At 41.2% G+C, this 14,557-nt stretch overlaps 1 protein-coding gene across 2 annotated transcripts in view; it reads left to right on the top strand.

Annotated features, from left to right (window-relative positions):
* LEKR1 (leucine, glutamate and lysine rich 1) overlaps nt 1-14,557 on the top strand; it is a 279,264-nt gene that overhangs the window by 187,614 nt on the left and 77,093 nt on the right. For both annotated transcript variants that reach the window (XM_040349234.1, XM_040349235.1), the window contains one exon: nt 4,505-4,690. In XM_040349234.1, coding sequence (XP_040205168.1) covers nt 4,505-4,690 — 186 coding nt within the window. The remainder of the gene's footprint in view (nt 1-4,504; nt 4,691-14,557) is intronic.

Here is a 14,557-nt window from a genome sequence, read left to right as displayed (position 1 = left end):
GTTCCCGACCAGAGATATAGTCAGTAAAATTTGCACATGCCTTTCTTGTTTCTGGGGCCTCCCCACCCACCTCTCAAGCTTCATATTGGTTTGTGAGGTTATCTATTAATGGAACAACTAGTAGGAAGCTTAGAAGACGGGTATCAATACAGTTTGTTAAATACAAAGTCAACATTTGCATAGACTGTCAAGCTACTTATGTCTAGATCTACTGATTGTTTTGGAATGATACTTCGACAAGTGGTAACCCCTGTTAATGCATAGCGTCATAAGGTGTGCATTTACAACCATCAGATTTGTGACAGGTTTACTTTCAGTTATGCCAGTGTTTCTCAATTCCAGTCCTCAGGCCCCCCCAACAGGTCAGGTTTTCAGGATTTCCCTCAGATGAAAAGGCTGTGGTGATTACTAAGGCAGTGAAACTGATCAAATCACCTGTGCAAAATAATGGAAATCCTGAAAACCTGACCTGTTGGGGAGGCCTGAGGACTGGAATTGAGAAACACTGAGTTATGCCAAGAATAAAAAACAATTAAATTGTTAAAAGCACTCTTTCTTATGTTTGTTTGTAAGTCCTGATGTAATCATTGTAACACATAAGAATAGTCCAAATTATACTTGTTATTATAGACTAGTAGGCTAGGGGCAAGTAAAATTGGGAATTTTGCTTCTGTAAAACGTCAACAAGAATCAGAATATTTTTCCATTCTGCGAAAACATCTTGCTGAAAATGAGTGACAATAACAAGATGTTTTTAAGGATGCAGCGGGATTTGAATGGCTCTTGAGACTAATAGAAGCGTCTTTCAACCATTTTGAAACTGCTCTTGTGCAAATAACAGCAATGATACACTTGCCTGTAACATATCTCTTTGTTTATGAACAAATTTATGTGATTGCAATGTCACCTCTGACATGATATTCAATGGCTTTATTGGTGTACAAGCAAAAATGTTTTGTTACACAGTGATAGATCAGACACTGCTTTGTTTATAAACAAAGCTATGTTACAAAGGGGTTGATTATCTTGATTATCTTTAGCTGGAAATTGCAAAATCGAGTGCAGCTCTGCATGGAAACCAATCAGCTTCCAGGTTTTCTTTGTCAAACACTAATTGAACAAGCTGAAGTTAGAAGCTGATAGGCTGCCATGCATGAATGCACCAAATTTTGCACTTTTCAGTTTTAGTCAACCCTAAAGTGTCAGGGTCTCACAGCTAGGAGCATTGTGCACTCATATTATAAAAAGGAAATAAGTACACCTGCGCTGCTCTTAATCTTATATATAATAATACTTGTGGAAGCTACTAAAACACCCCTGTACAATCACTAAATCACAGTATAAATAAAATAGTGCAGTGCTTCCAAGATAACCAATACATACAATTCTTATAAATTTACATGATTCATACAAAACTCATATATAAAGATATGTTTCATATAAAAAAATCCATGTGCTTAAAATAAGTTACCACCTATTTTATACTTGTGCATGCAACCCAAAAACATTGTACTGCCTAACTAATTAATACATAAATATATACATAAAATAAATAAAGGATGATATAAATATATTGTTTATTTATAAAAAAAAATAATATTTTTGTATCTATTTCTATACTAATTAAGTAGTACAATTGTTATTGGTTGGATGCACAAGTATAATATAGGTGGTAACCTAAAGCGGAAAGCGGAGCTCCATGTCAAATTTTGGAGGGGGGAGCAGGTACCTGGTTTTGACTAAGGATAAGCTCCGGCGTGTTCGCAAAGACCACGTGCAGAGCCCGCCAGGAAGTCGGCACTGCGCTGCACCAATCACAGGCAGTGAGACATTGTCCCGATGCGTGGCTGCAGAGATCGGGAAATGTCTCACTGCCTGTGATTATCGCAGTGCAGTGCCGACTTCCCAGCGGGCTCTGCATGTGAGCTTTGCGAACACACCGGCGCTCATCCTTAGTTTTGACAGGTACCTGCTCACATATCCGGCCCAGATTGCCGTGGCGAACTGAGACGGAAGTTTTGGCCCCTCTTCCTACCCCTACCAGCTCGCTTTGCACATGTGCATGTGCCGCTAGGCTTCACTGCTGATTTCCCTTAGTCAGGATGGTGGCACCAGCACCCGATGTCCGAAAAATTGGCTCGGGTGAGGACATCGCTTGATTCCTGGACAGGTAAGTGCCCTAATATTAAAACCGTATTTGTAGCTTCTAGGGGGGGGGGGAATCTGGAGCTCCTCTTTAAAGTGGAAGTTAACTTCCATCACTGACTTTTTTTTAAGCACATGAATTTTTAATATGAAACATATATTTATATATGAGTTCTGTATGAATCATGTGCATTTATATTAACCACTTATGACCCAGGCCTTTATGCAGGTAAAGGACCTGGCCAGTTTTTGCGATTCGGCACTGCGTCGCTTTAACTGACGATTGCGTAGAGGAGCTGCGGTGGCTCAACGCGATTGGCACTGCGCTGACAAGCCATTCACCTCTGCAGCTAGGGGTTCGGATTCCGGTCTCGGCTACATGTGAATTGAGTTTGGTGGTCTCAGCCCGGCTCCCGGTGGGTGTGCTATGCGAGGTAAGCCTGCGCTTAGTACGCCCTACCACGAAAACCACCACACTTACACACGCACTCGAAATTGGGTTAACATGCACACACTTTGACCACGCGGTCTATAAAAAGAGAGGCAAAGGACTAACGGGGGTGGTTGAGCGGGCTAGTTCCTCTCACTCCCTTATAGGGAGTCCCTCTGCCCCGTTGGGCTTTAAAGCGGAGCAGGTAGGGCGGGCTGTGTGGGAGGACCCCCTCACACACCCGCCATTGCCACCCGGGGCATGGAGAAAGGTGGCAGAATGCCTCTGGGGGAGGCCTGCCTACTCCCAACTCCTGCAGTCCGGCTCCTCTCTCGAGTACACGCACAAAATACAATTTAAAAAAAAAAAAAAACTGACGATTGCGTGGTCGTGCGATGTGACTCCCAAACAAAATTGGCGTCCTTTTTTTCCCACAAATAGAGCTTTCTTTTGGTGTATTTGATCACCTCTGCGGTTTTTATTTTTTGCGCTATAAACAAAAATAGAGCGACAATTTTGAAAAAAATTCAATATTTTTTACTTTTTGCTATAATAAATATTCCCCAAAAAGATATAAAAAAACTTTTTTTTTCCTCAGTTTAGGCCAATACGTATTCTTCTACCTGTTTTTGGTAAAAAAAAAATCGCAATAAGCGTTTATCGATTGGTTTGCGCAAAATGTATAGCATTTACAAAATAGGAGATAGTTTTATTGCATTTTTATTAATTATTTTTTCTTTACTACTAATGGCGGCGATCAGCGATTTTTTTACGTGACTGTGACATTATAGCGGACACATCGCACTATTTTGACACATTTTTGGGACCATTGTCAGTTTCACAGCAAAAAATGCTATAAAAATGCATTGTTTACTGTGAATATGACAGTGCAGTTTAGGAGTTAACCACTAGGGGGCGCTGTAGGGGTTATGTGTGACCTCAAATGTTTTTCTAACTGTAGGGGGGTGGGGCTGGACGTGTGACGTCATTGATCGTGTTTTCCTATATTAGGGAACACACGATCAATGAAGCTGCCACTGTGAAGAACGTTGAAGCTGTGTTTACACACAGCTCTCCCTGTTCTTCAGCTCCGGGGACCGATCGCGGGACTCCGGCGGCGATTGGGTCCGCGGTCACGGAGCTTCGGACCGGGTCACGGGCGTGCGCCGCGGAGCGCGCGCCCGCAACCCACGGCTGGGCACTTAAAGAGGACGTACAGGTACGTACTTGTGCACAGCCATGCCATTCTGCCAACGTATATCTGCAGGAGGCGGTCCTTAAGTGGTTAATAGTATGGATTGGATGGTCTTAGAAGCGCTGCACTATTTTTATTGATTGTGCACTCATAGTTCTAATAGTTTTGTTCTTTCCCAGTGCAGCATGGAAAAATTAGAAGGTAATTTTGATAAATTTCAACAAAATCACTGTTTTTGAAACAAAACCTCCCTCTTATCTCTACTGTAGACACATGAGTCAGTGTGGTTAATTTACTAAAGGGATTTTTACTTTGCCTTAGAATTAAGGTAAACCTAAGTGAAAATTCACTTTGCAAAGAACTCCAATCATGTGCAAGGTTTTTTCTTTTCAATTAATTTTTCCTCATGCATGAGGATGATTCAATTCAGCAGAGCTTTACCTCGTTCACTAAGCTAAAAGAAAAATGTACTTTGCGTAGTTTGCATTCTCTACCTCTTTTGTGAATCAACCTCACAGTGAAACAGATGGGGAGCTACACTTATAGCCACTTTATGGCAACATACTGTACATCATGAACATCATTGTTAATTAAACTTGTGATAGGCTTAGTGACAGATAATGCATCTTCATAAAACTGATGATTTCACCTTGCTGTCTGATAGTAGAACATTTGTCCATTTTTTTGTGAATGTCCTTTTCAGCACAATACTTTTTTTTAAATTACTACTTTAGAAATGACTGGACTTCAAAAGTGTCTGTCAGAATTGCAGTCAGAAAATGTTTCCCTTCAAACTCAAGTAAAAAATCAGGAAGCTGCCTGCAAGTCTCTTGCTTTAACCTCCCAGCAGCTTCAAGATTCGCGTGACACCGAAAATGAATTGAAAAGCAGATGTCATCAGCAGCAAAAGCAGATTTTAGGTACGAGAAACCTGTGTTTTTGTGAACTGTGCATTTGTCACTGTACAAAGTTTATCAACAACAATTCTGTTTGCTTTTATTGTTATAAAAATATTTAAATACATGCCTGTGTAATACGTGTGTGTGTACTGTATATATGTGTGTGTGTATATAATATATATATATATATATATATATATATATATATATATATATATATATATATATATATATATATATATATATATAAAAGTAATTGCCCCCTCCCATGCTGAATCATGAATGAACTGTGAAAACCAAATTTTTTTGGAAAGCTGAGTTAAATTTCACTTGACACACCCAGACTTGATTACTGCCAGACCTGTTGAATCAAGAAATCACATAAATAGAAGCTGTCTGAAAAAGTGAAGCATGCTAACAGATCACAAAAAAGCCACACATCATACCACAATCTAAAAAAAATAGTAATGTACATGTATTGGTCTAGGAATGGTTTCAAAGCCATTTCTAATGCCGCGTACACACGACCGTTTTTAATATCATTGGAAAAAACAACGTTTTTCTCGACGTGATTCTTGTCAAGCCTGCCTTGCATACACACGATCGTGAAAAAAAAATGCTTGAGCAAAGCGCTGTGACGTACAACACGTACGACGGCACTATAAAGGGGAAGTTCCATTCGAATGGCGCCACCCTTTGGGCTGATTATGCAAATTTCCCTTCTCATAACTTGCTTTTGAGCATGCACTTTTTTTCCCCTGTTGTTAAAGCCTACACACGACCGTTTTTCACGACGAGAAAAACGACGAATTGAAAAACGATGAGAAAAAAATAGAGCAGGTTCTAGATTTTTAATGGCCATTTTTCTCGTCGAGAAAAGTGCTCTGGAGCCTACACACAATCGTTTTTAATGACCAATTTAAAAAATGGAACAGTCGTGTATAGGCTTTGGAACTCCAGTGAACCACAGGGAGAGCCATTATCCACAAATGGAGATAACTTGGAACAGTGGTGAACCTTCCAGGAGGTCATCTAAAAGACATCTAAAAAACTGCAGACCTCACTTGCCTCAGGTAAGATGAGTGTTCATTATTCAACAATAAGAAAGAGAGACTGGGCAAAAATGGCATCCATGGGAGAGTTCCTAGGCCAAAGCCACTGCTGACCAAAAAGAACACAAAGGCTAATCTCACATTTACCAAAAAACATCTTGATTATTGATTGATTGATTTTTGAGCTTAGTTAGGCGCCAAATGCCCACTGTAAAGTGAGCGTCTAAGCGCCGCTGGTGAGATGTTACTTTGAATCAATCCCTAGTGAGGAAGAGAGAGGAAAGAGAAGAGAGGGCGGTGAAGGAAATGGTATCCAGCCCTTAGGGGAACAAGAGGAAAGAGCCGTGAAGTGTAAGAGAGAAAAAGAAAAAAGAAAAAAGGGCAGTGGGGATACTAGAAGAGGGGTAGAAGACATCATAGAATAGTCAGGGCCGTTCCGGGATCATGGTTATTAGAGAGGCAAGTGGCCCCTTCAATGAGGGGGAGGACTGTGAGAGGGAAAAAAAAAATTATTCATAAGCCTGGACGAACAGCTCCGTCTTCAGTTTTTTTCTGAAGATGAGCAGGTTAGGTGTCATCCTAAGTTCCAAGGAGAGGGCATTCCACAGCATGGCACCCCTACTCTGGAGTCGTTTGCCTCCCATGGAAGAAAGTTTAGATGGAATAACTGTGGCTAAATGTTGGGTCTTGGATCTTAATAGGCGCAAGGGTTCATAGTGCACTGCCAAGCTGTGTAAATACTTGGGACCCTGTCCCCAGTATGCACGAAAGAAGATACAGAGCGTTTTAAAGATCACTCTCTGCTCGATAGGGAGCCAATGAAGTGATCTCCTGGCCAGGCTAATGTGATCTCGTCTCGCTAGACCGAGTACAAAGCGAGCAGTGTGGTTCTGAACCACCTGAATCTTATGGGCCCATTTTTGCGGGGCACCCAATAGGAATATGTTTGCCCCGTCTAACCGGGAATGAATAAAAGCCTGGGCAAGTAGTGATCTGTTATTTTGCGTGAATAGATGTTTCACTTTTCTGAGGAGCCTTAGATGGTAATTGGCATTCCGCAGGATGTTTCTAAAGTGCGGCACAAACGAGAGGGTGTCATCAATTATGACTCCTAGGTTTTTTACCTGCTTGGCTGGAATGGGTGCGGGTCCGAAAGATGGAGGCCAAGCAGCCAGCAATAGGGGGCTAGTAGAACCAATTAATAGAACTTCAGTTTTGGCTGCGTTCAGTCCAAGACTTTTAGGCAAATATTCTGTGGACTGACAAAAATGTAACTTTTTGGAAGGTGCACATCCTGTTACATCTGGCAAAAAACTAATACAGCATTTCATAACAAGAACATCATACCAACAGTCAGACATGGTGGTGGTAGCGTGATGGTCTGGGGCTGCTTTGCCGCTTCAGGGCCTGGAAGACTTACCATCATTTATGGAATCATGAATTCTGAGCTCTACTAGAAAATCCTAAAGGAGAATGTCCGGCCATCAGTTTGTGACCTCAAGCTCAAGTGCACTTGGGTTATGCAGCAGGACAATGATCTGAAACACAACAGAAAGTCCACCTCCAAATGGTTCAAACAAAACAAAATTTGGGTTTTGGAGTGGCCTAGTCAAAGCCAGGACTTAAAACCAATTGAGATGCTGTATCATGACCTTATACAGATCGTTCATGCTGGAAAATCCTCCAATATTTCTGAATTAAAACAATTCTGCAAGGAAGAGTGGAACAACATTACTCCACAGCAATGTGAAAGACTCATTGCCAGTTATCGCAAACCCTTTTTTGCAATTGTTGCCGCCAAGGGTGGCACAACCAGTTATTAGGTTTAGGGGGCAATTACTTTTTCGCATAAAGCCAGACAGGGTTGGACATCTTTTTTGCCTTATTTACTTGGGTTATTTTTGTGTAATAATAACATTTGTTTGATGATTTGGGTCATTTAAGTGTGATAAATATGCAAAAAAATAAAACAATCATAAAGGGGGCAAATACTTTTTCACAGCACACACACACACATTATATATATATATATATATATATATATATATATATATATATATATATATATATATATATATATATATGAGAGACAATATAGTTTTCTCAGAATCTTAAGTTCTGCTCTGGGTCCTGGAACTCAGAGACTTTGTAGAGCTTTGGTTAGGATAAAGCCTCCATTACTAGGTCCATATCTTACCTGGTAGCTAGATCAGATCTTATGATTGCTCTTACATGCTGTGCAAAGCCCTCTTGTATTAAAGCTGTGTGTGTTTGCTGCCTTGCTGAAATAAAAGTGCAGGACAAACCTGCTTGGGCTGTCCCTGGCTGCCCCTGTCCCATACATGGTTTACCACTGCCATTCCTAAAGCTGAGTCTGTCCCCACTACAATATATATAATTTCTCCATTTCATGGTGAATTGATGGACAGGCAGGTTACACTGGGAAGGTAAGTCTTTTCAGCTCACAGATGGCCAGGTCATTGCTGTTCTGGTGAAATCAACAGGTGTATTCTGTACTTGCTGGAAATATTCTAACCTGGGAAAAATAAACAAATGCAGCCACTACATCGAAGGATTGGTAATCTCCAATAAATTAAATTTTTATGTTTTGGCATTTAGATATGCTTTATAGCAATAAAAAGCTGAAAAGGGTTTCAGCACTTCCATACTCTATTCAAAGTAAAACATTTTGACCTTTGACCTTTCTTTTATTTAAATATTTATACATATATTTATGAATACAGTTGAGAATATTTGCATGAATAAAACCGAAATACCCATTTTTTTTTTTTTTTTTTTTCATTTAAACTGTTATCGTTTTGTTATTATTTGTGTTGTGTTGTGCTTTACAAAATGAAGGGATACAGTACAATTTTTATTACAATTCAATTTTGGAGAGGTCTTGGGAGCTTGCAATCTACATGAAGAGGTAACTGATACAAAAGGTAATAATTTACAAAACTGATATTATTTGGTGGACTACCCACCAGTTGTAGAATTTTTTACAAAAGCTTACAGGTATTTCAATGAAAATATGCTTTATTTTGTACTGCCTATGCAATTGGAATTTCTTTATTACTTTCTGGTATGGAGGTCACTTTGGTCACTTATCAACTATTGAAATGTAATGTTTTTCCTAAAATTTCACCCTGTAGCTTACCAACATTTTTATTTAAAAAAGGCAGGCAAAAACTCTAATATTATAAAGAAAATGTTTGTAAATAATAAACTTTATATAATATTTAGTGCTTTGTCCAGACCAGACACAGCTGTTTCCATTAATTTAAATGTACTACTTGCTCTTATGCAACATAAACAAAGCAGCATTCTGTAGATGCTATAGCAATAAGCAAAATGTGGCTTAATTGATTTATAAAGAGCGCATACAAATATGGGAGTGCAGGGTTAAATATGTGGCATGATTTTCATTTCTAACATTCGTTTAAAAAAAATTTGCTCACCTGGCTGTCCCTGGCTTCAGCTTCACTAACTTGGAACTAGTTTGAAAAAAAGTGTAGTTGGAGCTTCTTGGAGCTTCTGAACTGCATACTTGTTATAGATCAGTACGTCCAAAGCCACAAATTATAATTCATACCAGTGCGTTGATCTGTGTTTTACTTTAGCGACATCTGAAAAACAATAATTTCCAATGTGTCCTATTGACACCATAACGCTGCGCATGCATGTCAACGGACATCGGCGTGTGTACATGCATTTTCCATACATTTTAGCGCAAGTCACTGTGAATTGGTCTCAAAGCCTTTGGATCAGCCTGAAAGACAGAAAGGGGCAGATTCACATACAATTGCATGGGCGCAGCGTATGTGAGATACACGACGCCGCTGTAACTTACTTTTGGAAGCTTTGAATCCAGAAAGAATTTGCTCCGTAAGTTACGGTGGCGTAGTGTATCTCTCGCGGCGTAACGGCGCCTAATTCAAATCGTCGAGTAGGGGGCGTGTTTCATTTAAATGAATCGCCCTCCCTAAATTTCCCGCCGTGCATTGCGCTAAATGACGTCGCAAGGACATCATTGTTTAGACGTGGACGTAAATTACGTCCAGCCCCATTCACGGACGCCTTACGCAAACAAAAAAAAATATTTTCAAATTCGATGTGGGTACGACGGCCATACTTAACATTGCGTACGCCACCAAATAGCAGCTTTAACTATACGCCGAAAAAAGCCGAACGGAAACGACGTAAAAGAATGCAACGGCCGCTCGTACGTTTGTGGATCATCGGAAATAGCTAATTTGCATACTCGACGCGGATTACGACGGAAACGCTACCCAGCGGACGCCGAAGAATTGCATCTAAGATCCGAAGGCGTACGAAGACGTACGCCTGTCGGATCTAACCCAGATGCCGTCGTATCTTGTTTTGAGGATTCAAAACAAAGATACGACGCGGGAAATTTGAAAGTACGCCGGCGTATCACTAGATACACCGGCGTACTCTCTTTGTGGATCTGCCCCAGTCAGTAAATTTAGTGGGATGTCATCTATAGCAGCCCATGTGTCCTTTTAGGGCAGTTAAAGCCAACTCTATGCTCTGGCTCCCAATCCCCAATTGCAAACTCTTTCTCGCAGACTGTTCCACAGCAGTGGTTTATGCCTTTTATTTATACCTACCTATTCTAGATTTCCTGAGGCTGATCATGTAGTACTCTTCCCCTTTTCTCCCATGCTGGATTTTTCTTGAGGTTGTAGATATCAGTGCTGATTTGGTGATGTCAGCACTGCTCTCTGAATCATTACAATGTAAATATATGTCCCCACAACAAAGCCCTCTGAAGGGGCAGGTCCATGATGCCCTGCAATCTCAGTAAGTCTTCCTATTATAGTTCAACCTGGAGGGAATCACGTGGTGCAAATGATTTTGGAAGGCTGTAGGGGACAACACCAAATGAGAAATTAGTATTGCAGCCTGAGCTGATTTTCTTTATTATTATTTCTTTGGGACCTCTTCTAAAAAGAAAAAAAACAAAGTTGGACTTTACGGAATGGGGTTTAAAGTTGTTCACATGCAAATTATCTAACTTTCCAATGACCTTTTTTTCCCGATGATTTACATCTTGGGCAATAACTTTAAACCAACCACATTGCCATATGTAGGTAGTACAGAATGGAAGGTCCTTCTCGTATTACAAAGAACAGTGTGAAAAGGTCCACTTATTAGGTAAGAGAATTTAGGTAAAAGAATACATAGAAACAAACCTTTGACCCGCACATTAGTGTGTATGTGTACATCATAAATCAGGCAACCAATAGGTCTGTAACTGTTGAACATTCCATAAAAGGTAAAGCCTACCATCTGTCTGTTTCGAATAAAAGCCCTGGGATTACACAGATATTCAAATGATTTCTTTGCAGTTCAGTCAGTTTTGATCAGCTCTCATCTCCCCCATATGTGCTACGCGGTTTAATGTTTCAGAAGAGCTCACATGTCTCCTGGAAGTGTAAACAGGGCGGATGTTGAGTTTCCTTTCATTTTGTGGTTAAGCAGCTGTGGTTTCCCTACCTTAGGTCAAAATTAAAGGCTAATATGTTCAGTGAGAGAAACACACATGAGGCATATAAATAGTGTGAATCGTTGTCATGTTGAGGCAGTTGCTAACGTCTAATCCACTCATGTGGACAGGGTTTTCCCTCATTTAATTATAGGAAAGGAATGGCCTTTCCTGACAAGCATCATATGATCCACTGCTACTACAAAAGCAGTCTACTGTTTGTTTTTTTTACATTTTCTTTTTATTTTCGTTATTTTTTTTTAATATTGCGTTTAGAAGCCTTAAATTTGCAAAATTATGACTTTCTGTCCCAGTAACAATAATCACCAGAACAAAGAAGAAAAGTGAATCTACTCTGCAGAGACAGCAATAACAATCTAACCCTTCTGCACTCTATCCAAAACTAAATAAAGAGGTTTAAAGCGTATTTCAACTTTAGCAGCTAAACTGGGATAACTTTATATTTGTTACATGTTTTCATCAACATAACATAACTACCGTATTTAAAAAATGCTGGTTACCTTTTTTAAGTGCTTTTTACTTGCTTAAAAATCCCAACTTGTAGCAAAGGCCTGGAAATCTCCCAAGTTTGCCTCACTGAAACTAAGAACAGGATCACGCAGGCCACAATCAGTGAAAAGATAGTAGCCACCCAACAAGAGAGTCTCTGGGGTAGATCCACGTAGAATGACGCAACTTTGTGCGGGCGTAACGTATCCTATTTACGTTACGCCTCTGCAACTTTTACAGGCAAGTGCCGTATTCTCAAAAAAAAGTTGCGGCGGCGTAGCGTAAATAGGCCGGCGTAAGCCCGCCTAATTCAAAATGTGAACAGGTGGGCGTGTTTTATGGAAATCAGGCTTGACCGGACGTGATTGACGTTTTTCCCGAACGGGGCATGCGCCGTCCGTGGAATTTCCCAGTGTGCATTGCTCCAAAGTACACCGCAAGGACGTCATTGGTTTCGACGTGAACGTAAATTACGTCCAGCCCTATTCGCGAACGACTTACGCAAACAACGTAAAATTTTAAAATTTTGACGCGGGAACGACGGCCATACTTAACATTGGTGCGCCGCATATACGCCTCATATAGCAGGGGTAACTTTACGCTGGGAAAAGCCTAACGTAAACGGCGTAAATGTACTGCGTCGGCCAGGCGTACATTCGTGAATTTGCGTATCTAGCTGATTTATATATTCGACGCGTAAATCAGCGTACACGCCCCTAGTGGCCAGCGTAAATATGCAGTTAAGATCCGACGGCGTAAGAGACTTACGCCTGTCGGATCTAATAGATATGTATGCGTAACTGATTCTAAGAATCAGGCGCATAGATACGACCGACCGGACTCAGAGATACGACGGCGTCTCTGGAGATACGCCGTCGTATCTCTTTTGTGGATCTGGCCCTCTGTGTTTACCAAGCTACATCAACCTTGGGTTGGTTGTTTCCCCCCTGTTGGTTTTTTATGAATCCTTGCTTGAGCCTTGATTCCTTCCCATTTGAGCCCTCCATTTCTCCTTCTATCATGATACATACAAGTCTGTATTCCCAATTTTCCATATTCCCCGTCCCTCCCTATCCCCTTGCACAAGTTGTTTAAGAGCTGTACATTTGTGTACAGCTATGTGCAATTACAAGTATGGTCCTCATACTTTTGATTCTTGTATACAGCGACTGTGTTCATCACATTTATTGTGGATGCTATACCTTTTCTATTAACGTAAAAACAATTTTCAAGCATGGAAAGTCCTAACATGCTATGCCTGCATTGTGAAGTTTAAGAGGGGGCCGTAGAATTTATGCTTAACATGTTAACCCGGTCAGTACAGTCTACAGAGTTCTTATTTATCAGCTGTAAACTAGATTTGAACACGGTCTTTCCCAATATAATGTTAAAAATTTAGGCCCGGATTCACGTACAGCGGCGTATCTTTGAGCGGGCGTAGCGCATCTCATATGCGCTACGCCGACGTAACATAGAGAGGCAAGACCAGTATTCAAAAAGCACTTGCTCCCTAAGTTACGGCGGCGTAGCGTAAATGGGCCGGCGTAAGCCCAACTAATTCAAATTAGGAAGGTAGTGGGCGTGTTGTATTAAAATGAAGCGTGACCCATGTAAATGAAGGGCAGAACGAACGGCGCATGCGTGCGCATGCTCAGAATCACGTCACATATACTCCCTAAGATACGACTGCTCAATGCCTACGACGTGAACGTAACCTACGCCCAGCCCCATTCACGTACGACTTACGCAAACGACGTAAAATCCAACGGTTGTTCCGACTTCCATACCCTAACATGACTTACCCCTGCTTTATGAGGCTTAACTTTACGCCGGACGTACGCCTTACGTAAACGGCGTAGCTTACTGCAACGGGCGCAAGTACCTAGGTCTAGGTCATTTACATATTCGACGCGTAAATCAATGGAAGCACCCCTAGCGGCCAGCGTAAATATGCGCCCAAGATACGACGGCGTAGGAGACTTCAGTCGTATTAAGCCAAAATTCAGGCGTATCTTGTATTGTGAATTAGGCGCATTGATACGACGGTGCATCCGTGGACGTACGCGGCGTATCAATAGATACGTCGGCGTAAGTCCTTCCTGAATCCGGGTCTTAGAAACTATCCTGTGTTGGGATAGACTATGATGCTTTCCAGAATTTCTTGAACATACATGACACCTTCTCCTTGGAAACATTAAAATGATAAGATATATATATATATATATCTTATTATATATATATTTTTTTTAGGTATGCTGTGTGAATGGGAAAACATGAATATGTATAGTGGAGTTTTTGTCAAATTTGACTGAAAAAGTGGAAATACGCTTTAGGCCAAGGATAAGGGTTAATTACTTCCAATCCGGGCCTTTGCTGGTACTTTTTGTTCACATGTAACAATCAGTATTTTTTGCTAGAAAATGACTTAAGTCCCCAAAACATTATGGCCCAGATTCACAGAGAGCACGGCACACATTACGCCGCCGTAGAGTAACCCATGTACGCTACGCCGACGCAGCGCAGAGAGGCAAGCATGGAATTCAGAAAGCCAGTGCTCCCAACGGTGCGCCAGCGTGGCGTGGGTATCAAAGGCGCAGGCCGGCGTAGGTGGAAGTGGGTGTGACCCATACAAATGAGGCGTGACCCCATGCAAATGATGGGCCGAGTTCCAGACAAGTACTTATAAGGAACTGCGCCTGCTCATAACCATGTCGGAACAACTGCCTAAGATACGCCGGATCACTGCGTACGCCGTGAACGTAACCTACGCGCAGCCAGACACACGTCCAACGTAAAATGCGCCGACTTGTGTTC

The sequence above is a fragment of the Rana temporaria genome, chromosome 4 (assembly GCF_905171775.1).
Source record: "Rana temporaria chromosome 4, aRanTem1.1, whole genome shotgun sequence".
Lineage (NCBI taxonomy): Eukaryota > Metazoa > Chordata > Amphibia > Anura > Ranidae > Rana > Rana temporaria.
This window is presented reverse-complemented; position numbering and strand designations above follow the sequence as displayed.